This window comes from Macaca fascicularis, chromosome 2 (assembly GCF_037993035.2).
Source record: "Macaca fascicularis isolate 582-1 chromosome 2, T2T-MFA8v1.1".
NCBI classification, from domain to species: domain Eukaryota; kingdom Metazoa; phylum Chordata; class Mammalia; order Primates; family Cercopithecidae; genus Macaca; species Macaca fascicularis.
The window spans coordinates 96,495,694-96,519,792 of NC_088376.1; the positions used below are offsets into that span (position 1 = coordinate 96,495,694).

At 58.3% G+C, this 24,099-nt stretch overlaps 1 protein-coding gene across 2 annotated transcripts; it reads left to right on the top strand.

Annotated features, from left to right (window-relative positions):
• The first annotated feature begins 57 nt into the window (after positions 1 to 57).
• Positions 58 to 20,655, top strand: EPHB3 (EPH receptor B3). 2 transcript variants are annotated; one of them, XM_005546580.4, is made up of 16 exons: positions 58 to 629; positions 9,577 to 9,641; positions 10,759 to 11,431; positions 14,080 to 14,235; positions 15,079 to 15,420; positions 15,586 to 15,710; positions 15,911 to 16,070; positions 16,151 to 16,259; positions 16,667 to 16,719; positions 17,737 to 17,859; positions 17,947 to 18,194; positions 18,663 to 18,878; positions 18,990 to 19,139; positions 19,233 to 19,426; positions 19,514 to 19,669; positions 19,775 to 20,655. In XM_005546580.4, exons 1-16 carry the CDS (start codon positions 509 to 511, stop codon positions 19,881 to 19,883), a joined length of 3,000 nt encoding a protein of 999 aa, XP_005546637.3. In that variant the 5' UTR covers positions 58 to 508; the 3' UTR covers positions 19,884 to 20,655. The 2 variants fall into 2 exon arrangements, with proteins under 2 accessions (XP_005546637.3, XP_073889861.1); XM_074033760.1 differs by lacking the exon at positions 58 to 629 and adding an exon at positions 8,053 to 9,351.
• The last annotated feature ends 3,444 nt before the right edge of the window (positions 20,656 to 24,099 follow it).

The window sequence follows — 24,099 nt, forward strand, 5'->3', positions numbered from 1 at the left end:
GGGCAGGCAGGCCGTCCCGCCCCTCTCACCCAGAGCGGCCGCGCCAGCGCTGGGGACAGCAGAAGTGAGTACGTGAGCGGCGCAGCAAGATCCCAGCTCGGACCCCGGACGGCGCGCGCCCCCGAAGCCCGGGATCCCAGTCGGGCCCGCAGCGGACCGCCAGATTACTGTGCACCCCGAATCACGACCACCTGCACCCTCCCGCCCCGGCCCGCCCCCCGAGTCCTCCTGCACCGAGCTCCCCGGCGCCCCGGATCCTCCTGGACCGGTCCGTCCAGATTCCCGCGGGACCGACCTGTCCGCATCCCCAGGATCGCCGAGCTCGGTGCGCCGCCTCGGTCCCGGAGCCGCCCGCTTGGATTGCATTCCCTTCTCGCCCGGATCTCCTGGGACCGGACGCGAGCCTGCCCCGGAGCCCGCCAAGCGCACCCTCTCTCGGGTGCCTGCAGCCCCGCCGGCGCGGCCCGGCCAGGCGCGGCCCGGCTCGGCTCCTAGAGCCGCCCCGGCCATGGCCAGAGCCCGCACGCCGCCGCCGCCGCCGCTGTCGCCGCCGCCGGGGCTCCTGCCGCTGCTCCCTCCGCTGCTGCTGCTGCCGCTGCTGCTGCCCGCTGGCTGCCGGGCGCTAGAAGGTGAGCGGCGTCGGGGGGGCGCGCCCAGGAGCAAGGTGCACGGGGTCGCGGGGCTGCAGGCTGGTAGCGCGGGTCCGACTGGGGTTGAGCGCACGTCGGAGGAGGCCCCGCCACCGGCGCCGGCTCCGGGACCCAGAGATGGGGTGGGGAGGCCGCCCCCGGAGCCGCCTCGGAGGCTGGAACTGGCTCGGAGGCAGGCAGCCCGCGGGTTGGGGGATCCAGGGGAGCTAGACTTGGCACGAACGTCCCCGAAAGTCCTGGCCCTGCCTTGAGCTTTCGCGGGAGTCCCCCACACTCACGGCAGAGAAGCGGGGCTCCCGGCACCCCCCGAAGTCGGGGATGTGTAGGCGACCCCCCAGGCAAGGCGAGGGCCGCGGGGCTGTGGCGGGTGGGGGCGAAGCGGGACTCTCCGGGTTGGGGGGCGCTAATTAGGAGCCCGTTGGAGTTAACTGTGAGAGTGTGAGTGCGAGCACCCCGCTTTGCCAGGGGGCCGCTGCGGGGGCGGACAGGCGGTGGCCTGTTATTGTTTATGGTTTACCGGGCGCCAATTACACCCGAGGTGCTGTGTGCGCGGGCCCCGCACCCTTTTCGGAGGCTCCCTCTCGCCTTCTAGCAGGGCTTGGGTCTCCATTGAACCCCTGAAGTTGTGGGGTTTGCCCCAGGTAGCACCAGAGCCCTGCGCCTTCCTCAGTAGCCGGTGGGAAAAGGCCAGGCTTCTCTGGGTTCTGTGAAACCTGCCAAGACTGCTGTGGGGGGCAGCTCCAACTTCCAAATGATTGTACTTGGATGAACAGCCCCGCGTTGTTGGCCCTGGCAGGAGAGCTCACACGCATGCCACTTGACACAAGCTTGCCGCGGACAGAGGCCCCAACACCAGCCACAAACAATAGGGAGGCCCACACACACTCACGCCCCATTTCCAAGAATTTCGGAGCCATTAAATGAGAGGGGGTCAAAACCTTCCCTAAAGTGGAGGGAGGGAAGCCCCAAAAATTCGAGGGCAATTGGAATAAAGGCAGTACTTATTTGGGGCATCTTTAACAGATCTAGTCACTTTCTTAGTTTAGGAATGAAAAGAGAATTCTGTGGAACTTGGCTTGTTCTTATGTTCACAATCGGTAAACTTAAAGGTTGGAAGGAAAAAAGAACACAGTTCAGAGAGAAAGGCATCCTCTGGTGCGTTCTAATGTTCTCCAGGGGAAAGATCTCCTATGATCCCCCACCCCCTTCCTCTCTGAGCCCACTGTGCTGACAGATCCAGTCCCACGGGTGGACACATGCAAATTCAGACCGGCACACCGAGGTCTCGCCCACACTCACACACATTCTCCCACATGTGTGTGATAGGATCGCAGGCGTGAGAACCCAGTGTGGGGCTTTGTCGTTGATTGCCTTGAGGGTGTGAGCCAGGGAGCCTGTTCAAGTTGCCAGATCTGTGTTGGGTCTCTGTGTCGTAGCCCAGGAGAGACGACATTGGTACACACACCCTCATACACTTACGGGGCTGTGTGTCACCTGTGTGTGTCGTGCCGCAAGGCCCTTGTTGTGGGTGTGGTGGGTGCTGGTGCTGAGAGTGGAGTGGGGGTGTGGTTTGGGTCAGGTGCACAGGTGCTACCTGAGGAGGCTCTCTTCTCCCTCCCTCCTTCCCTTCCTTTCTCTTTTTCAACCCTCATCACCTACTGGACCCTCAGGAGTCCAGGCGCTAGCAGGAGCCCAAGCTTCCAAGCCTCCAGGCCAAGCAGCTGGAAGGCTGTCCAGAAGGCGGTGTCCTTATGTGCTGGGGCAGCCTGGGAAGAGGGGGCAGCAGGGCCCTTCATTCCCCGTTCCCAGCCTGCCCACCTCCCCTCGGCTGTGAAGTGGGAGCTAGGGCTACTCTCTGGTTGTGAGGCCAGGCCAGCACGGGATGCCTCTGGGAAGCAGCGGTGCCTACAAGGGTGGTTTCACCAATTCCTTCGCTTTTGCAATACCTCAGACCCTCTGGTCTCCAGTTTGTGCACAGGAGAATGTGAGAGAACAAATGCAAGGTGCTGACCCCAGGGCAGACCTTGCACCTACCCACCCTCTGGCTCTCCCTCACTGGGAGACAGGATAGAACGGCATCGACCTCATGGGGTTCTTCTGAGAACTGCATTGTTAATGTGTGCAAAGTGCTTAGCACATAGGCATTGTTATTCAAGGAGTAGCTGTTATTATTATTACCCTAGGGTCTGCTCCTTGGGGAGCCTCAGGAGTGTGTGCCCTTATACTGCCCGAGGGAAGTTAGAGGGAGGAAAGAGGAAAGGGAAGGTTGGTGCAGGGGGCCGAGGGTGGGGTTGTCTCCCCCACATCTCTGCAACTCCAGGGAGGGAAGGAATGGGGAGAGAGCGGGCCCAGTGGGTAGCTGTTTTCTGCCTGTCCTCCCTCCCGTATTCTGGGGCTTGGCGTGTGGATGGGTGGACTTCAAGGTCCTGGGGTGTGACCGGGATAACGTGGGTTTCATAGCACTGAAGAGCTTTTCAGTCCCTCCAGCCTGACAGGTGGGGGGGTCCAGCTTTCTCCATCCAGCCTTCCATTTGGCTTCGTCAGGATTTTGGTCTGCCCTTGGCCTTGTGGCTCTCTGTGTCTGGGGCATGACATTTATTTAGGCTCAGGGTCTCTGAGCCCTGGTTGCTACCTCTCGTGTACCCACTAGTTAGATGCTGTCTAGTGCCTGGTTCCTCTTCCCTCCCTGCACACTTGGGGGTCACCAAGACTCTGCATCCAAGGCTGCCATCAGTTTTCTGTGTGGCTGGAGCCTGGGTCCTTGCTTGTCCGCGTGGATGAAAACATGCCCTCACCTTGCCCTCTGATTGACTGCCCCCTTTCCCCGTGCAAATTGCCCTGGGCTTTACCCACAGACACAGGGAAACAGGGCCACCTAGTCGCCCACTGGCCTTTTGAGTAATGTTCCCCAGTTCCCCAAAGCCAAGATTATTCTCCCCTCAGGGCCATCAACGGGTCGGGGAGTGGGGTCCAATGGGGAGCAGACTAGGAATGGGGCCTGGGATAAGGAATGGTGCCTGAACCCCAGCGCCCCTATACCTGGGATAGGATGGAGAGGTCCCTGCTGGGAAGAGACCCTTTTGAGAAAAGAGAAACAGTTACCAGATCTCAGGATGTGGGGCCACCACATTCCCCTCCAGCCAAGCCATGGTAACGGAGCTGTCACTGCAGTGGAACCTGTCCCTGAGGGAACAAGACAGCATGGAGCCCACCTCCTCCACAGGGACAGCAGGAGTGACCCCTGAGAACATGGAAACTGAGAGGGGACAGTGGGCTGGGATTTGGGGGGCTTGCTCACTTGTTTGAGTTGCCTCTGGCACCCCCAAACCCCATCCGTGTCTGTCAGGAGCTGGCCTTCTGAGCGGCTGCTGAGGGCCGGCAGGTATTTGGAAGAACCAGTTTGCTCGGCACTGCCCTGTCTTTAGCCACAGCTGCTGCTGCCGCCACTGCAGCCTCAGCGGCTGTGAGCTGAAGCCGAAGCTGCCGTGGGCAAGGCCTCTGCCGCACAGCCTTCCACTAATTAAACAGCATGAAGAGGCTGAATCACCAGGCCTGCATAGTTTGAAAATTGTAGCCCTGCCTGTTGTGCTGAGTCAAACTGGTTTGTCGGGATTGGGCAGCTGGGGGGGTGAGGGGTGGAGGGAGACTGGATACAGCTGGGCACCTGATGGGCTGGGAGAGGCCCCCTGCCCAAGGGCTAGCCCTGGTGCCAGGTCTCCTATTCCCTTCTGCCCCCAGCCTCCTGGCCAGACCCAGTGTGGCTAGCATCACAAGGAAGGGCTGAAGGGCTCAGGTTAAGGGCTAGCTGTCCACCCGTTCTTCTGGCTGCTGGCAGGGCCACGAGTGGGGTGGGGGCATGGATGAGCGCCCAGGCGTTTGGGCTCCCCGCCCTGGGCTTCTTCCCCCTTCTCCTCCCTCTCAGGTTTATTTAATTATAAACCCCCATGATCTGAGGAGAAGAATGAAAAACAAAATGTGTTCTCTGTTCTGAGATGTTCCCCTCCCCTCCATCCCAGACATGGGGGCCAAGGGGCTGTGGCAGGAAAGGAGGAAGCGGTCCTGGGTGAGTTAGGCTCCCCCACAACATGTATCTTCTCCAGGCCCCACGGCAGGTTACCCTCAAGACCCCTTGATCCTCACGCTGACCACCCTGTGTGTACAGGCTGGCACAGGTGTGTACACATCCTGACCCATGGGAGGGGAGCCAGATCCTTCAGCTTGGTAGCTGAGGAAGGGACTCCATGAAGAGGAGGAGGGTGTCCGACTCAGGTGGCATAGCACTGCTCCAGGGTGCTCCTCCTTGCGCAGATCCTGGCCCTCTGTCCTCCTGCCCTCCTGCACACTCTGCAGGCCCAGCCCTGGTGCTGACCTTTCCTTCCACCTCTAAGTCCCTAGTCTGGAATTTGGGCTGAAGGCTTGCTGCTTCTGTCCTTAGTTGTTTTGTGTTTCTGTTTTTGGTTTTGGCTTGGTTTTCTTTTTGTTGTTTGTTTCCTAGGTCTCAATGACACTCTTGCTCCCAGGGTGCTATGGGGCCTGGCCCTTCACCAGGGCAGGTGGCAGGCCCTCAGCTGGTGCCCCTCCCGCAGGCCAGGGTGGCCATGATGTCCTCCTCATGCCCTGCTCAAGGTCCTCAATCTGCAAGTGGAAGAGCCTTGCCCAGAGCTCCTGAAGCCAAATCTCTTCAGGGTGCTACCCTCTACCAAGGGCTCAGGGGCCCTTGAGACGGTGCCATTGTGCTGGCAGGGAAGAGGCTTGTTACTTGGGCAGGGGCTATACCTGGGGAGGCCGCACCCAGCCACACCCAGAATCATCTTCATACCCCTGCCCCACCCCAGCCTCGTGACCTGACTGACAGCTCCTGCCCAAGCCAGGACAACAGGAAGCAGGGCTGGGGCTCTTTCCCTACACCTCTGGCTAAGGCTGCCCCAGCACCTCTGCTTCCCTTGCAAGAGTGGCCCATGTGGCTGCCCTGCCTGAGCGAGAGGCACCAGAGTGTTGGGGCAGGATGAGAGGGGTACTGCCCTCTCCCAGTAACTCTTCCTCTACCCCACTGGAAGACATCCCGTAAAGAGAACCATGCTTACAGGGTGTGTGTGTTGCGGGTGCATGGAGGATGCACCTCTGAGGCTTTACACAAATCTAGGTATTGATACTTACACCATGTCAGGATGCTCTTTTGCAGGGACTGTGGCATGTTCCAGTGTCATTGGGCATCTGTGACTTTGCAGCTGATTGTAGTTTGTGTGACTGAGTAAGAGCATGTCACCAAGTCTATACAGGGAAACTGGTGTTTGTGTTTGCACTTTACACTGAAGACTGTATGACTTGCAGCTGGTGATAGCATGTGCAATTGGGTGTGTAAGGAGAACATACTGTAGGGTTGGGTGTGCATGCCCTCGGTGTGTGCATATGTTTCAGGAAATCTGCACATAGGCAGGCTGGAAGCGTGGGTCTGCCTGAGGCAAGCCAGATCTCTGTGTAAGAAAGATTCCTGTATATGAATGTCTAAGGAAGACTAATCTGTTTGTACCATATGCATCCGTGTGTCTGAGAAAGACAGACCGTGGCTCTGTGTGAAGCTGGGTGTGTGTTTGTGGGCGGCTGTGGCTTTGTGTGTTTTTGTCCACCATATGTGTTGACTTGTCGCTCTTTAGCCCCAGTGGTGGGGAGTGAGCCCAGCCCCCGACGACTGGATGCTGTGAGTGCATCTGTGTGTTTGTGCATGGGCCGGGGCCACACAGCTGCTGCCACGTGGCTGCTCTCCATGGCCCTGTGGAAACCTGAAAGAGGTGTTGCTTCGCTCCTGAGCATCAAAGTTCCAGTCCTGGAAAGACCCTGGGCCTGGTGCCTACCTCCCTGGTGACTTTGCGGGGCAGTTGTTGTTTCCTGCCCCCCGACAGAGCCCAGTGTCTAGGGTGGCCAGCCTCTTCTCCCCTCTGCCTCCTGCAGATACATGGTGGGGGCAGCGAGGGATGGGGTGCAGCAGGCACCTGGGGGAGCTGGGAGCTTGCTCACTCACTCCTCTTTTGTCTTTACCCGCTGCCCCTCATACCCCCGTCCCAACGTGTGTATGTACAACACAGGTACACACACGTGCACACACGTGCACACACATGCACACACAGCACAGAAAAGGTGGGTTGGGTCTCTTCCTCCCAATACCACGGACGGATGGGTTCTATGACCCCCCACACACCCCCCTCACCTACTGCCGAAGGCGGGGACGGGCACCCCAGGGCTGAGGAGGGCCTTGCCCTGTCTCCTGTGCCCGCGCAGGCTGAAGGGAGCAGGCTCCTCCTCTCCCCCTCCGAGAAGCGGGGAAACCGAGAGCACGCGGCCCCCTCCCCACCGGAGTGACCGGAGCCCTTCTTCAGGCACACATGACTCGAAACTCAAGTCCTCTCTTCATTAATGGGAAAAATGTGGCGAGATTGAGCGATGGCCAAGGCTGAGCGATGGCCAGGGGCCGATCCCCTCCCTCCCTCTCTCGCTCCCCCCAAATTAAACAGAAATGAAGAGCCTCCTTGCCTCCCTCGCTCCTTCTCTCCCTCCCTCCTTCCCGCCGCCGCCTCTCCGCCGTCCCCTCCCTCCGCTCCCTCCTCCCGGAGCCAGCGCAGGGCTTGTTTTAAACTGTGGAGGAATCTGGCTGGAGGGGGAGGGGGCTGAATATTTGGGTTTAAACAGTTCCAGATGGGTTTGGCACAGGCTGAGCAGAAGGAAGTGAGGGAGCGGGAGGAGGGAGGCGGCGCGAGGGAGCGGCGGGAGCCCCGGCCTGCTCGGACGGGCAGCGGCGGGCGGACCGGCGGGAGGACTAGCTGCTGGTGCAGGGCGCTCTCGCTGGGAGGGCTCCCAGGACGGACACTCGGGCCGCCGGCTGGAAACAAGGCCGCCTGGCAACCTCCCTCTGTCTCTGTCTCTGTCTCCTCGGGCCTCCGCGTCTCTCCATCTCCCTGTCTTTGTAGTCAGCCACCGGCCATCCCGGCTGTCTGATCCCCGCCAGCCGGCTCCGCACATCCCTCCGGCTCCGTGCCGCCCACCGCCCGCCTGCCGGAGTCGCTACCCCTCCCGCCTCCCTCCCCGCCGGTCTCTGGGCCCCGGCTTTTGAGTATCTCGGCTTCCCTCGAGTACCCCCCGGCCAAATGTCTGTGTCTGTCTGTCTGCCAGAGGCCAGGATCACTCCCCTTGCACCCGGGCCCTCAGGGGACCAGCGGCTGCGGCAGCAGGAGGAGCCTCCCTCCCTGCAATGAATGGCTGCTACCTGCTGCCCCTTTGCCTGACATCGGGGGTCACAGCTGCCTTGTCCACCCTCGGGGTCCTCCGCCGTCCTCGACTCAGACCCAGCCTCAGGAAACCACTGAAGACTGCAAGCCTGTGGCCGTGGGGTTTGGGTCTTTCCCCACCTGGGCACACAGAGGGGGTGATGTAGAGGCCTCCAGAGGTCCTGGGGCAACCCTGCCCCATTCCAGCTTCAGAGCTGGCGGCACTGTCTTCCAGGCCACGGGAAAGGGGTTGGCACCTCTTTCCTTCCTTTCCTGCCCCTGGTCTAATCTGGGGGTCACACTGTCTTTCAGAGAGTAGTGACATCCAGCCAGAGCCCAGAACCAGGTTCCTAAGAGAGCAAGAAACTTTAATGGGCCCCTGCTATGACCAAACAAAGTGAAACAGGCAAGAAACCAGCTCAGAACACAGGCTGGGTACTGTGACAAAGCCGCTGGCCCTTGATGCACAAAGGAAGGCATCTTACCCTGACTTGGAGGTTCACAGAAGGCTTCCTGGAGGAGGCAACAGCTCTGTTGGGACTTAAATAATAGGCAGTTTTCTCGACTTTCTTTCATCCCTCCCTTACAGAGGGGCATATTGCAGTCAGAGTGCAAGGGATTAATTATAGAGTCAGATACACCTGAATCTGAGCCACTCTTGTCCCCTCACCCCAAGTCCTAGCAACTTTACCTTAGGCAGTATATTTTCTTTGTCTGGGCATCAGTGTTCTCTTCTGTAAAAAGGATACACCAACAGTACCTTCGTGCAAGGATTGCAAGAAAAATTGAACTAAGAGCTGGTTTGGGGCTTTGGTTGTCCCCTCTCCACCCTCAAAGCGTCCCCTCTCCACCCTCAAAGCGCATCCCTGCCCCATCACCTGTAGGTGCTGGGTGGGAGCTGGCTCTGGCCTTTCACTGCCCTCCCCTTCCCCTGGGCCTTAGTGTGGGGCTGGGCCTTTGTGCTGGGAACGGAGTCAGGGGAGGCCAGGACCAGGGTCTGAAGCACACAGCCCTTTGTTCCAGGATAAAGGCCCTGCCGGCCCCTTTGTGTGGAGATTAGCAGAGCCTGTAGGTGTGTGGACGGGCCTCTGCTCCCGCCTCATTAACCCAGGCCTGGGGTCAGGGCACCCACCCCTAGCCTGCCCAAGGGGACATCTCTGGGGCTGTGACATCTCTGGGGATGGCTGCAGGGTCTCCTCTAGGATAGGGAAACTGGGAGCTTTCAGGACTTGTGGAAAGTGGAGCCTGGTGGGAATCCTTTCCTGAGCCATCTCTTCTTTCTTTCCTTTTCTTTTTTTTTTTTTGTTTTTTTTTTCTAGACAAAGTTTCACTTTTGTTGCCCAGGTTGGAGTGCAGCAGCGCAATCTCTGCTCACTGCAACCTCCGCCCCTCGGGTTCAAGCGATTCTCCTGCCTCAGCCTCCCGAGTAGCTGGGATTACAGGTGTGTGCCACCACACCCGGCTAATTTTGTATTTTTAGTAGAGACGGGGTTTCACCATGTTGGTCAGGCTGATCTCGAACTCCTGATCTCAAGTGATCCACCTGCCTCGGTCTCCCAAAGTGCTGGGATTACAGGCGTGAGCCACGTCGTCCTCTTCCGCTGTGATCTCTTCTTTCTCCTCACCCTGAGATTAGTCCCTGACCTTTTACTCCGTTGTTCCTCCAGAGACCCTCATGGACACAAAATGGGTGACATCTGAGTTGGCGTGGACATCTCATCCAGAAAGTGGGGTGAGACTTTCCCATCATTCTCTGAGTGTTGTTTGCCATTAGGCCTCCCCCCACTTCCAGCCTGCGTGCCCCCTCACCTCACCAGGGCCTGGAGGAGGGCTGCCTCTGCCCTCTGCTGTCACCCTCACTTCCTGTGCTATCCCCATCGTCCTCACTTGTCACTCTCTGAAGCACCTCATGATCCTTCTCTGTGGGTGTTTCTATCTCTTCCTACTCTGCCTGCCTGTGACCCCCAGCTCCCACTCCCTCTCCCTCTGCTCCAGACAGCCCTCTGCATGTCCATCCCTACCATCTCCCTCCTCCCTGGGTCCCTGGAGAGAGCACTGGCTTGGAAACCTTAGTTCCAGATCTTTAACTTGCTGTGTGACCTTGGGCAAGGCCGTTTACCCCTCTGGGTGGCCACTTCTTGACTGTTGAATTCCTGCAGTCCGGACCTCTCTCAAATATTCTAATTAATCTCCCTAGATGGCCTTCATGGCTGCTCGAAGCCCTAGAACCCTGGAGTACGATGGCACCACAGGCCCTGCAGTCATCATGCCTGACTATGTGACCTTGGGCAAAACTCCCTTCTGTGGGCCTTGGCCTCGTCATCTCTAAACATCGGGACAACAGATGCGGCTCCTCATGGAGTTGCTGTGAAGATTAAATGCGATGTTAATAGTGACAGCCAGTATCCCAGAAGTGCTTGCACTGTTACAAGCCCATTACATTTATTAGCCTGATTTAATTCCTCACAGCCTTGTTTAGTTCTAATCAGCCCCATTTTACAGATGATGAAACTGAGGTATAAAGATAGCAGATATAGCTGATGTTCCCACAGTACTTAACAAGTTGCTAGTCCTGTCCTAAATGCTTTATTCAGTTAAAGTCATTATTCCTTACACATCATTATGATCCCCATGTTACAGATGGGAAAACTGAGGCACATGGAGGTTAGGTGACTTATCCATAATCACACAGCAAGCAGAGAGCTGGAATTTGAACCCATATAGCCTGTATCCTCAGCCGCTACACCATAGAAGCATCCCCGTGAAGTACATAGAGCAGATCTGGGCATGAGGGAAGCACTTGGCAAATGCAGGCGTTCACTCTGTTTTTTTCATTGGTCCATGCACAGTGGGAAGAGGTGAGTGGCTACGATGAGGCCATGAATCCCATCCGCACATACCAGGTGTGTAATGTACACGAGTCAAGCCAGAACAACTGGCTTCGCACAGGGTTCATCTGGCGGCGGGACGTGCAGCGGGTCTACGTGGAGCTCAAGTTCACTGTGCGTGACTGCAACAGCATCCCCAACATCCCTGGCTCCTGCAAGGAGACCTTCAACCTCTTCTACTATGAGGCTGACAGCGATGTGGCCTCAGCCTCCTCCCCCTTCTGGATGGAGAACCCCTACGTGAAAGTGGACACCATCGCACCAGATGAGAGCTTCTCACGGCTGGACGCCGGCCGCGTCAACACCAAGGTGCGCAGCTTTGGGCCACTTTCCAAGGCTGGCTTCTACCTGGCCTTCCAGGACCAGGGCGCCTGCATGTCGCTCATCTCCGTGCGTGCCTTCTACAAGAAGTGTGCATCCACCACCGCAGGCTTCGCACTCTTCCCCGAGACCCTCACTGGGGCGGAGCCCACCTCGCTGGTCATTGCTCCTGGCACCTGCATCCCCAACGCCGTGGAGGTGTCGGTGCCACTCAAGCTCTACTGCAACGGCGATGGGGAGTGGATGGTGCCTGTGGGTGCCTGCACCTGTGCCACCGGCCATGAGCCAGCTGCCAAGGAGTCCCAGTGCCGCCGTGAGTGGGGACTGTCCTGGGGAAAGGGTTGTGGGGAGGGCCTGGGCCACAGCTACCTACTGCCCTGCACCCCCGCCCCTGCTTGCTATCTGACTAGGAGGTCTGGGAGCAGGTCCACAGTGGAGGCAGGAAAGGGAAGAGTGGGGATCAGATGCAGAGAATGTGGTGCAAGGAGGGAGAAGAGAGAGAAAATCAGGAGAGACACAAGGATAGTAAGAGAAAAAATGAAACTGAAGAGAGAGGAAGAGAAGCGTGCAGAATCCTTGGCAATCAGGCACCTGGAGAACCCAGTCAGAGGCTTAGGAGGCCAGCAGAGATGCTCACTTTGTCCTGGCCTGAGTGTATACTTCACCCTGAAAGTGGTAGGTTGGCCCCAGGACTGAGGGCATGGGGGCTGTGGGTACCTTGTGCATGGCCTTTTACCCTGGGCTCTCTTCTGCCCCTTGGGTGGCAGTATATAAATGGCACAGTGGTTAGGGACCCAGTCTCTGAAGTTGAGTCCGGACTCTGTCACTTACCACTGACGTGACCTTGGGCAAGTTACATTTTTTTTTGAGATGGAGTTTTGCAATTATTGCCCAGGCTGGAGTGCAGTGGCACGATCTCGGCTTGCTGCAACCTCCACCTCCCAGGTTCAAGCAATTCTCCTGCCTCAGTCTCCTGAGTAGCTGGGATTACAGCTGTGTGCCACCATGCCCGGCTAATTTTGTATTTTTAGTAGACGGGGTTTCACCATGTTGGTCAGGCTGATCTCGAACTCCTGACCTCAAGTGATCCACCCGCCTCAGCCTCCCAAAGTGCTGGGATTACAGGCGTGAGCCACCACGCCTGGCCCTGAGCAAGTTACTTAACTGTTTGAACCTCAGTTTCCTCATGTGCAAGATGAGGACAATAATCAAGTTTCCTTCATAGAGCTGTAGTGAGGCTTACCTGAGCAGTGCTTTGCCCGTAGAACAGTGTCTGGCACATGGGAGCACAGCCACCAGCTAAGTGTTGGCCATGAGTCTCCAGAGCCCTGGGATCCATGAGAGCTGGGCTGTTCTGCCCTCATTTTGTACATGAGGAGTTCAGGAGGCCTGCCTCCGATGGCTTGCCAAGACTTATGTACGAGGCTTCTCAGTTATCAAAACTGTCCACCTAGGGGGTCTCTCACTGAGCCTCACCAGTCCTTGTGAGGTAGATTCCTGCCATCTCCCCATTTCGCCAATAAGGAAACTGAGTCTTGGAGAGGCTCTGTGCACAGGCCTTGTAGCTAGGGAATGTGGAAGCTGACATGGAAGCCTCCTCCTGTGCTCTGCCATGCAGGACAGCGCGCTGAGGGCCCTGTCTTTCGCTCCCTCTGCCCGATTCTCTTCCTTGGGGCTTGCAGCCTACATACAGCTCTGAGGCGTAGGTGATGGCTCTTACCGCAGCCCTAGGTGTGAGGGGCTTGGCAGCATGAACCTGGCTGCGAGGCCCAGTGTTGTTATGTGAAGGTGAACAGTGCCTTTCCCGGGCCCTCTCCACTTCTCGATGGGAATCTGTCCTGAGATTTCCTCTTCCTAAGTGGAGAAAGGGGGTGGGGTGATGAGCCTGACAGACTGAAGAGGGGCTAACACTCTGCAGGTCCCCGGCAGGAAATGCATGCTGGTTCCCATAGCAACCAGGCTGGCCTGGCCTCTGCCCCCTCCCCCACTGGCTCAAAAGAGCTAGGGTGGAATATCACCTTCGTGAGGGGAGATGAAACCCCAGAAAAGGGCAATCCCTAGCGCTGGGCATTCTCCCCTGTGGGTGTCCCCCTCCAGAGGCAGTCATATGGAGAGGCGTTGACCCACTTTAGTGTCTAGAAGGGTCTTGGTGTGTGCCCATTTTCCTAACACAGTTATTACTAGTGCCTCCTTTGACTTGCAAATTCCAGTGTGAAGAATACACGATATGGCTACCATAAATCCACAGAGCCTGTGTCCAGGGGGCCAAGGGTAGATGGCAGGAGGGGAGACCCGGGAGAAGGGATGCTCAGGCCCTGGGCTTGCTCTGGGGTGAGTCCCCTTGTGAACACTTGAGGCCTCTGAACTCCAGGTGACCCCAGCCTTCCTGCCTGCTTTCTTTCTCTCCTCCTCTTACCCGTCCTCAGCCCCCATCCCTGCCCAAGGGCAGACAGGAGCTGCTGCCTGTGCCTGGTGGGTGGGACGAGAGCTTCCCTGTGAAGGCCCCACCTCCTGGCTGTTCTAGGGTGTCCTTCAGGGTCCTCAGGAATGATTTTTCTGGAGCCTGGGGAGAGGTGGGGCATCTCCACAGTGCCGGGTGCTGCTAGCCCACCGGGGGTCTCTTCCCCATCCCCGCCTCTTCCTCTGCCTTTCACTGTCTTCCCTGCCTCAACAAGCCCAGGCTGTCCAGGTGATGGGGCTGACGTCTTCGTCCATGAGGCCCCGGGGTAGGGGTGAGGGGGGCAGGGGCGGGGAGGAATCCGCTGACATGGGGTTTCCATGGGGCAATAGGGCCTTTTGTAGCTGCAGCTGGAGTTAGGCAATCCTAGCATTGCCCCCACAGTCTAGGAGGTGGAGGGGCCAGACCTAGGCTGGGGAGAAGCCAGGTTCTCACGGAGGTGTGGAGGTCTGGTGTCTGCAGTGAAGGGAGATAAGCCCCATCCATCCTCTTCTCCCCCACAGCCTGTCCCCCTGGGAGCTACAAGGCGAAGCAGGGAGAGGGGCCCTGCCTCCCCTGTCCCCCCAACAGCCGTACCACCTCCCCAGCTGCCAGCATCTGCACCTGCCACAATAACTTCTACCGCGCAGACTCGGACTCTGCGGACAGTGCCTGCACCAGTGAGTGAATGCGCATCCTCTCTCCCCCTCTGCAGGCCTTCCCTCTGGGGGGCCAACCTGGGAAGCCTAAGCAGTCACTATGAATAGCCCCATTTTCCAGAGGAGGAGCTGAGGCTCAGGGAAGTTAGATGTTGTGCTTAAGATGGCACAACTGGGAGGTGACTGCCCCTGAGCCAGAATCCAGGTCAGCCAGCTCATCCCTTCCACCAACACTTGCTAAGCACCTACCACTTCCTAGCCACGAGTAGGGACTGGCTAGGAGCTTAGCAGTTGGCCTTCTAGTCCATCGCCCCTCCCTCTGTATAGAAGTGCCTCTCCCCAGCCCCACTCTAACCATGGAGGGAGCCTCACATCCTGAGGGTGGCCTGGTGCCCCACTTCCTCTCTGCCCTGGCCTTTGGTGTGCCAGGCATTGTCCAGGCTGGAGTGCAGTGGCACGATCTCGGCTTGCTGCAACCTCCACGGTATTGACGGTGAATAAAATATAGTCATTGTCCTAAAGGAGCTCGCAACCTGGTGGGAGAAATAGGTGTAAAAGCAGATAATTAGCATAATGTACTGAGAGCTGGGCTAGAAGGCTGTCTAGGAATTGTTTTATGTACATGCAGAGTATAGGGCAAGGACGAATCAAGGAAGACTTCCAAGAGGAAGTGACATCACAAGTTGGGTATTGAAGGATAGATAGGAGTCTGCCTAGTGAAGAAATGTAGGAAAGTTATTCTGCTTATCAAAGTAGAGGCAAGGCAAGGAGGTAGAAAGCAGGTTGGAGTGTGCAGGAACTCTGGGCAGAAGGATGGTCCTAGAGACCCCAGCTCACTGCCTTCTCCCTCCATGTTCCTCACAGCCGTGCCATCTCCACCGCGAGGTGTGATCTCCAACGTGAATGAAACCTCACTGATCCTCGAGTGGAGTGAGCCCCGGGACCTCGGTGGCCGGGATGACCTCCTGTACAATGTCATCTGCAAGAAGTGCCATGGGGTTGGAGGGGCCTCAGTCTGCTCACGCTGTGACGACAACGTGGAGTTTGTGCCTCGGCAGCTGGGCCTGACGGAGCGCCGGGTCCACATCAGCCATCTGCTGGCCCACACGCGCTACACGTTTGAGGTGCAGGCGGTCAACGGTGTCTCGGGCAAGAGCCCTCTGCCGCCCCGCTATGCCGCTGTGAATATCACCACAAACCAGGCTGGTGAGGAGGGGGCACTGGAGGGCAGGGCCTGGGTCACCTTCCCCTGGATCGAGCTGAGGTGTCCTCGGGCCTGCTAAGGGACCACTGGGGGTCCCATGGGAAGTGGGTCTTTGGGAAGGATGCCAGGGTCCAGGGAGCCCCTGGTGAGCCCTCTGCTCTTCCCAGCCCCGTCTGAAGTGCCTACACTACGCCTGCACAGCAGCTCAGGCAGCAGCCTGACCCTATCCTGGGCACCCCCAGAACGGCCCAACGGAGTTATCCTGGACTACGAGATGAAGTACTTTGAGAAGGTCAGAACCTCAAGGGGCAGGAGGAGGCCTTGGGCTGAGATGGGCTGAGATGGGCTGAGAAAATTACCCCCAGATCGCGATGGGGCCCTTGGGAGCAAGGCCTTGGGTATGGAGGGGACATGTGGCAGGCCTGGGTGTGAATAGGGGCCAGTCGGCCTCAGGACCCACCTGAGGATGCCCCCTCCCTCCTGGCATTGCAGAGTGAGGGCATCGCCTCCACAGTGACCAGCCAGATGAACTCTGTGCAGCTGGATGGGCTTCGGCCTGACGCCCGCTATGTGGTCCAGGTCCGTGCCCGCACAGTAGCTGGCTATGGGCAGTACAGCCGCCCCGCCGAGTTTGAAACCACAAGTGAGAGAGGTTAGTAGCCCCCTGCGCCTGTTGCCATCATGGCCCTCACTGTCTGTGCTTCCACTCAGCAGCCCCTTTTCCATCTCCAGGCTCCGGGGCCCAGCAGCTCCAGGAGCAGCTTCCCCTCATCGTGGGCTCCGCTACAGCTGGGCTTGTCTTCGTGGTGGCTGTCGTGGTCATCGCTATCGTCTGCCTCAGGTACTCCCAGGCCCATTGTTGCTTCATGGGTTGACTAGAACTGCCTTTTAGCATCCTAGAGCCCTCCTGCCACAGAGATGAGCTGCCACCACCTCCCTCAGACCCAGGGCCTTAGCCCTCCTGGGGCCAGTCGTTGCTGGAGAAGCCCTCTCCCGTCCCTGCCTGTGTCTTCATCCTGCCCTTTCTCCACACCCCATTCCCTGAACCTCCGGGCAGGTTCCCTAGGGACTGAGTCCACTGAGCCCCTTGCTCAGAGACCCAGAGATTGCTGTGACCACCAACTGTGGGACTAGGCCCCGGGCCATCCGCTGTGTCCTCTCTGCCCCTTCTGTGAGCCCAAGGGTCCCCTGAACAAAGGGAGCCAGATGACTTGTCTCAGGCCTGCCCTCCACCCTGCCACCCTACAGGAAGCAGCGACACGGCTCTGATTCGGAGTACACGGAGAAGCTGCAGCAGTACAGTGAGTTTGCTCCCGCCGCCCTCCCCAAGCTCTCCCAGCTCTCCCAGGCCCCTGCAGGGCTCGCAGACACCCTTCTCCCCTCCTGGGACTTCATTCCTTAGAGATAAACCCTGAGGCCCCCTCCCACTTCCAGTCAAGTGCCATTTCCTGACCCCTATCTCACTCCAGGTACCCTGGGCCCCTACTCACTCCTGCTAGCCCCAGAAATGACTGAGATGTGACCCCTCCCCGTAAAGGCAGTTAGTCTTGTGGGAAAGACAAGATGCATACACACAGGAAACAATTCAAGAACAATTAAGCTCGAGCAGGTGCTCCTATTGTAAAGGGCCCTCAGAGTTTAGAGAGTAGGAAGGCTTCCTGGAGGGGGTGGACTTGAGCCGAGCTGGGCGGGATGAGCAGGGTTTTGGGAGGTGAGGGAGAGCATTCCTGGCCAGAGGAGCCTCTGGAAGGTAGTGGGTGGGGTGGGGAGGGAGCCCAACTGTGGGGGCAGCGGGAAGACTGGTTTGACAGCCGCTGGGAAGCCAGGCTGGGTAGTTGTGGCCAGCCCTCGGAGGGTCGTGAAAGGCAGGCAGAGGAGTTTGGACTTGACTCCACCATAGGTAATTGGAAAGGCTCTCAAGTTGGGGAGTAATACAATGAGAGGATTGTTTTAGGAAGACAGCGGTATGCAGGATAGCTCAGTGGGAAAAGGCCAGAGGCAGAGAGCCCAGCTGGGAGGCTATTGGAATAGTGCGAGTGTTGAAGGCCTGGACAAGGTCAGGGCAGTGGGAACCAGGGGAGGGATGAATCTGAGAGAGGTCTGGATGTGATGAGAGATGAGAGAGAAAAACTAGGAGTAGAATCCTAGGTGTCTAGCCTTTATGGTCACCAGGAGTTCTCACGGGGGCTGGAGGGTTAGGGCAGCAACATAGAGGAATATGGGGCTGGCCTCAGCCGGGAGCCTGCTGGAGCTGTGCCCGTCGTAGGGAAAAGCTGGCTTGACTGTTACCCTCTCACGCCCACCTCTTCTCCTTCCAGTTGCTCCTGGAATGAAGGTTTATATTGACCCTTTTACCTACGAGGACCCTAATGAGGCTGTTCGAGAGTTTGCCAAGGAGATCGACGTGTCCTGCGTCAAGATAGAGGAGGTGATCGGAGCTGGTGAGTCTCCTGGGGCACAGTAGAGATGAGAAGCTGAGGCAGGCTGGGTACAGGGGTGAGTCATAGCTTGTTCCCTGTGCCTTGCAGGGGAGTTTGGGGAAGTGTGCCGTGGTCGACTGAAACAGCCTGGCCGCCGGGAGGTGTTTGTGGCCATCAAGACACTGAAGGTGGGCTACACCGAGAGGCAGCGGCGGGACTTCCTAAGCGAGGCCTCCATCATGGGTCAGTTTGATCATCCCAATATAATCCGGCTCGAGGGCGTGGTCACCAAAAGTCGGCCGGTTATGATCCTCACTGAGTTCATGGAAAACTGCGCCCTGGACTCCTTCCTCCGGGTAAGAGCCAGCCCCCAGGCCCTCTCCCTCCCCCAGAAAGTTGGGTTGGGCTAACCATCCCCTCCCACAAGTCAGACAGCCCCTATTCAAGTCCATAAGCATTTACTGAGGTGGCTTGGTGCAGGGAAATGGCAGGGCCTTCAGAGCCAGAAGTATGGGAGGTCGCATCTTGACTGTTCCTTACTGCCTGTGTGACCTCAGGCAAGTGACTTAACCTCTCTGAGTCTCAGCTGCCTGGTCGTAGAATGGGAGTGGTAAGAGCTAGTGGGTTCTCATGGGATTAATTGGGATGTTATCTACAAGATACTTGACACCTAGTAGGGCAGCTCACTTACCCTGAGGGCACTCTGGACATGGTTGCAGGAGAGATGAAGCAGAGTCTGAGTACTTGGAGAGGGCAGGCAGGTGGGCAGGCCACGGGTTGGGATGGGGGCAATAGGCCCATCTGAGCCTGCTTGTTGCCTGCAGCTCAACGATGGGCAGTTCACGGTCATCCAGCTGGTGGGCATGTTGCGGGGCATTGCTGCTGGCATGAAGTACCTGTCCGAGATGAACTATGTGCACCGCGACCTGGCTGCTCGCAACATCCTTGTCAACAGCAACCTGGTCTGCAAAGTCTCAGACTTTGGCCTCTCCCGCTTCCTGGAGGATGACCCCTCCGATCCTACCTACACCAGTTCCCTGGTACAGGAAGCCGCTGGGAGGGAGACTGGGGGCGGGGCCTATCAGCCAGGGGCTCGGGCCTTGGGGGCAGCCTGGAGTCACAGGGTGAAGGGCCTGTGCCCCCCTCACCAGGGCGGGAAGATCCCCATCCGCTGGACAGCCCCAGAGGCCATAGCCTATCGGAAGTTCACTTCTGCTAGTGATGTCTGGAGCTACGGAATTGTCATGTGGGAGGTCATGAGCTATGGAGAGCGACCCTACTGGGACATGAGCAACCAGGATGTGAGTGAGGCTAAGCCAGAGTGGTTAGGTGGGTGGGTGCTGGCTGGAGATCATAGCAGCAGCTCACTCTGCGTTTCCCTGCTGTCGGCCCAGGTCATCAATGCTGTGGAGCAGGATTACCGGCTGCCACCACCCATGGACTGCCCCACAGCTCTGCACCAGCTCATGCTGGACTGCTGGGTGCGGGACCGGAACCTCAGGCCCAAATTCTCCCAGATTGTCAATACCCTGGACAAGCTCATCCGCAATGCTGCCAGCCTCAAGGTCATCGCCAGCGCTCAGTCTGGGTTGGTACCTCTGCCTCTGCTCCCACCAAGCCAGTAGCCCTGTCTCCTGCCCTCGAGACTCACCAGGTCCTTCTTTTCTTCCCACAGCATGTCACAGCCTCTCCTGGACCGCACAGTCCCAGATTATACAACCTTCACGACAGTTGGTGATTGGCTGGATGCCATCAAGATGGGGAGGTACAAGGAGAGCTTCGTCAGTGCGGGGTTTGCGTCCTTTGACCTGGTGGCCCAGATGACTGCAGAGTAAGTGTGCCTCAGATTTGGAGGAGCAGGGCAGGGGGCCCTAGACTTGGCCCAGAGTAGAGGGCACGAGGAGAGGGACTAATCCTGCTTTTGCTCCATCTGCAGAGACCTGCTCCGTATCGGGGTCACCCTGGCCGGCCACCAGAAGAAGATCCTGAGCAGTATCCAAGACATGCGGCTGCAGATGAACCAGACACTGCCTGTGCAGGTCTGACACCGGCTCCCACAGGGGATCCCGAGGACCGTGCAGGGATGCCAAGCAGCCGGCTGGACTTTCGGACTCTTGGACTTTTGGATGCCTGGCCTTAGGCTGTGGCCCAGAAGCTGGAAGTTTGGGAAAGGCCCAAGCTGGGACTTCTCCAGGCCTGTGCTCCCTCCCCAGGAAGAGTGCCCCAAACCTCTTCATATTGAAGATGGATTAGGAGAGGGGGTGATGACCCCTCCCCAAGCCCCTCAGGGCCCAGACCTTCCTGCTCTCCAGCGGGGGATCCCCACAACCTCACACTTGTCTATTCTTCAGTGCTGGAGGCCTGGCAGGGTCAGGTTGGGGTAAGCTGGGGTTCCACAGGGCCCAGCCCTGGCAGGGGTCTGGCCCCCCAGGTAGGTGGAGAGCAGTCCCTCCCTCAGGAACTGGAGGAGGGGACTCCAGGAATGGGCAAATGTGACACCCCCATCCTGAAGCCAGCTGGCACCTCCAGTTTGCACAGGGATTTGTTCTGGGGGCTGAGGGCCCTGTCCCTACCCCCGCCCTTGGTGCTGTCATAAAAGGGCAGGCAGGGGCAGGCTGAGGAGTTGCCCTTTGCCCCCCAGAGACTGACTCTCAGAGCCAGAGATGGGATGTGTGAGTGTGTGTGTGTGCGCGCGCGCGTGTGTGTGTGTGCACGCACTGGCCTGCACAGAGAGCATGGGTGAGCGTGTAAAAGCTTGGCCCTGTGCCCTGCAATGGGGCCAGCTGGGCCGACAGCAGAATAAAGGCAATAAGATGATTCTCTTGCCCCTTCTTATTCCTCCTCCCAAAGCAAGATTCCCTGATTCAGAGTTCACAGTCCCTGGCTGGCAATCCTTCACAACTCCCTGGAGGCATTGAGAAACCAGACGCGGGCCCATCCAGGCTCAGTTTCCCCTTTGTGCTTGGACCTCACTGCTTTGAACATCTAATACACTTCTTGGAAGTGGGTCAGTGGCAACAGAGAACAAACTACCCCAGAGCTCCTTCCTTCTAAGGCAGAGGGCTTCCTGGGGTGGGGGCAGGCTCTGGTGTCTGGATGGTGTTTTACTGAGTCGATTCCCAGCCTTTGTCTTTAAGGGAGCTGAGGGGAGAGGGGGTTGATCAGTTCCCAGGGTCACGTGACCATGGACAAAGGGAAGGAGAGCCACTGGTGTTCAGAGGCGGAGGCCCGGAAGTCCGGCTGCTCCTCACTGAGCGCTTCCTATGCCCAGGCGCTGGGCTAAATGCCCCATTTATACAGGGATCTTATTTAATCTCACAACAACCCAGCCAGGCAAGGAAGTATTTTTAACTCCTTTTTACAGAAGAGGAAAAGGAGAGGTTAAGTAACTTGCCCAAAGTCGCTGAGCCAGTAAGTGAGGCCCGCGGCTGGGATTCCCACCCAGAGACTGCCTGCATACTTGAAAGGTTCAGAGGATAAATAACAAGAACCAGGGAGAGGGTTAGGAAAACAGCTTCTGGAAATGCCAAAGGAGAAAGCGTGGTGGGGGGCCCTCAGAGGCCCGTCGGACGCAGGAACAGGCTGGGGGAGGGGGGAAGTGCAGTCATGTTCCCAGTGTCGGGAGGGATCCCTGGGCAGCAAACCTTTGTGCTTTCCGAGAGATCTGCACAGCCGAAATTAGAGGGTCCCTGGGTCTGCACAGAGGCATGAACAGACACCGCGCCACGTAGATGAGAAGTTCACGTGTCGCGGCCCCGCACCTCTCCCTGGACACGTCCAGGCAGCGCAGAGCTTCCCAGGGGAAATCTAAGCGAGAGGTTGCACCTAGGGGTCGGCGGAGCCGCAGGCCTGGAAGCATGCGACCGTGATTTCAGGCTCCGGGGTGGAGGCCCAGGGAGGCCGCGTGGAGGAGGCCGCCGGCGAAGGTTGCAGGGTCTGCTGCGTGGCGCACTCCCGGCCGCGGAAGCCGGCGGCGATCGGAAGAGCCTGGGAGAGGCCCCCGCACAGCTGGCGGCGGCGCGGGCTCCACAGGCCGCCCCTGTCCCTCACCGCGCGCTCCCGCGCTGGGGCTGCTCGGCGGCGCCCGCTCCTTAGTATTCCCCCCACGGAGCCCAGCCGCGCCGCCGCAGCCGGCCCGGGGGAGGGGCGCCCCGCACGGCTACGCTCTAGGCGTCCCCCGGAGAGGACGCGGGGAGGGGAGGGGAGGGGAGGGGAGAGGAGGGGACGCAGACTCTCGGCGTAGGCCTTCTTCCTCCCCCAGTAGGGGAGGGGCTCTGCGGGGCCGGGGCGGGGGCGGGCGATGCGGGGGCCCGAGGTGGCCCTTGGACTAGGCGCCGGAGCTGTCAACGGGGCGAGGTGTGGCCAGCGGCCGGGGGAGGGGACGCGGTGCCGAATGGCCTCCTGCACAGCCGCTCGGCATTCCCCGGCTGCAGGCGCAAATAAAGCGGAGGGGGCGCGCTGAACAACTGCTCAAGGGTCCACTTCCTACTCTGGAAGCTAGGGGCTGGGGAGGGATCCGTGGCCCCTGAGTCCTGCGAAGCCGCCCTCGCCATCCTATGCCCTCGCCTTGACTTTTATAGTTGGAGTCTCGGTTTAGGGCGCGGAGATGCTGGGGTGGGGGCTTCACCCGCAGAGGTATGACATCGCCCTCTACTGGGTCCGCAGGGAGGGCAAGATCTTGGTCGTTTAGCGCCAAGGCGAGAGGGGCCCTGGGAGCCAGACAATCAGGGAAACTCTTGGATTGTGCGCCCCAGGCCGAGGATCTCGAGGGACATCTTGAGCCCAGCGGTCGAGGGGAAGTAAGGTACTCTGTCGGCTGTGCCTTGTGCAGCCACCACGCATACCTCGCTCCTCCTGTATCCAGGTATCCTCGCCTGCATGCGCGCCCTCTCCTGCCGCTGGCCCACAGAAACAGCTGACGAGCACACTACACTGAGTGTAGCTTGTACACTACCAAGCTACACCACACCATAGTCCTTACTCCCTCACTCACAGTCATTCGTCCTCAGTTACTTGACCCTCTAGGCCCCACCTTCCAAGCCCCGACGCCCTCAGAGCCTAGGGGAAGGGATGCAGAGAGGGAAGAAAAGCCATCCCTTTCCTGGAAGGCGCCTCCCGCCCCCAGCGCACGTCCTATCCGAACCGCTTAACCTAACTAACCTGTGTCTCCCTGGAAAGGGCTGGGAGGAGTCCCCAGAGCCCCCAGCAGGGTTGCAAGGAGGGAGGGCTATGATTAAAGCAGAGGAAGAGACAGAAGAGAGAGGGCGCCTCAGGAGTTGTCTGGCTCTTCTGGGGACAGATAAGGAGTGAGAGGCAATGAGATTTTAGTAGGCCTAGCTTTGGTTACTTACACACTTCCTGGGGGCAGAAAATTCGATCTCCCAAGTTAGGGCTAAAAGGAAGCCGGTGGGGGTGAGGGGTTGTTGAGTCTTAGGAAGGGGCTGCTCCCCCTTGATTCCCTCATTCCACTTGCCCCATTGGGGCAGTTATAGCCCCAGAGGAACCACTTCTTGCCCTCTCTATGCCTGAGCTCAGAGAGTAGGAACAGCTAGGGAGCAAAGGTGCTTTAGTCTGTGCTCAGCCCCTGAGCACAGGGAGAGGTGCCCAGGACAGCAGGTGAGGGAGAGGGACCTGGACACGAGTCCTTAGATGTAAGCCTGAGTGGCCAGACCCTGGATTATAATCCAGAAAATGTGGGTAGTGCCCTGGGAAGGGCTGCCTATTTATGTACGGGCAGACCGGGGTTCAAAGCCCAGCTCTTTTGTTTCTATACCTCTCTGCCTCAATGCCCTCAGTGATAAAAAGGTATCGTTATCATTTCTATATCATGAGATTGTTACATCAGTTAATACATGTAAACTATGTGCCAGGAAGTGCTCAAAAATGTTAGCTATTTTTTATTTGTATGAGGTTTGAAGAAAATACAGAAGCAAATAGGAAAATGCTGAAGGGTGCTTGGCACATAGCAGGGGCAGAATAAACCAAGGCACTTGGAGAAATCAACCAACTCCATTCAGGTCTCTTTGGAAGGGAAGAGGGTGAGGAAACTAAAGGGGCAGAGAAAGAGGTCCCACTCACGGGGCTCCTGGAAGTTTTGCTGCAGGCCTACCCCAGGCCCTGGATCAGTTCCTGGGGTAGGGCTGCTGGGGCCTGGGTGGTTTGAAGGCCATGGGAATGTGGTGCATTGCTGAGAGGGCAAGTGTGGTTCATGGCTTCTGGCTTTTTCTCAGCACACTGATCCTGGGCCTGCTTGGAGAAATG

What these genes read in the sequence shown, in the direction of transcription:
- EPHB3 (XM_005546580.4), top strand. Translation starts at nt 509, where the DNA reads ATGGCCAGAGCCCGCACGCCGCCGCCGCCGCCGCTGTCGCCGCCGCCG. An exon ending in TATCACCACAAACCAGGCTG is followed by an intron (nt 15,421 to 15,585) that starts GTGAGGAGGGGG and finishes TGCTCTTCCCAG; the next exon opens with CCCCGTCTGAAGTGCCTACA. An exon ending in AGAGGAGGTGATCGGAGCTG is followed by an intron (nt 17,860 to 17,946) that starts GTGAGTCTCCTG and finishes TGTGCCTTGCAG; the next exon opens with GGGAGTTTGGGGAAGTGTGC.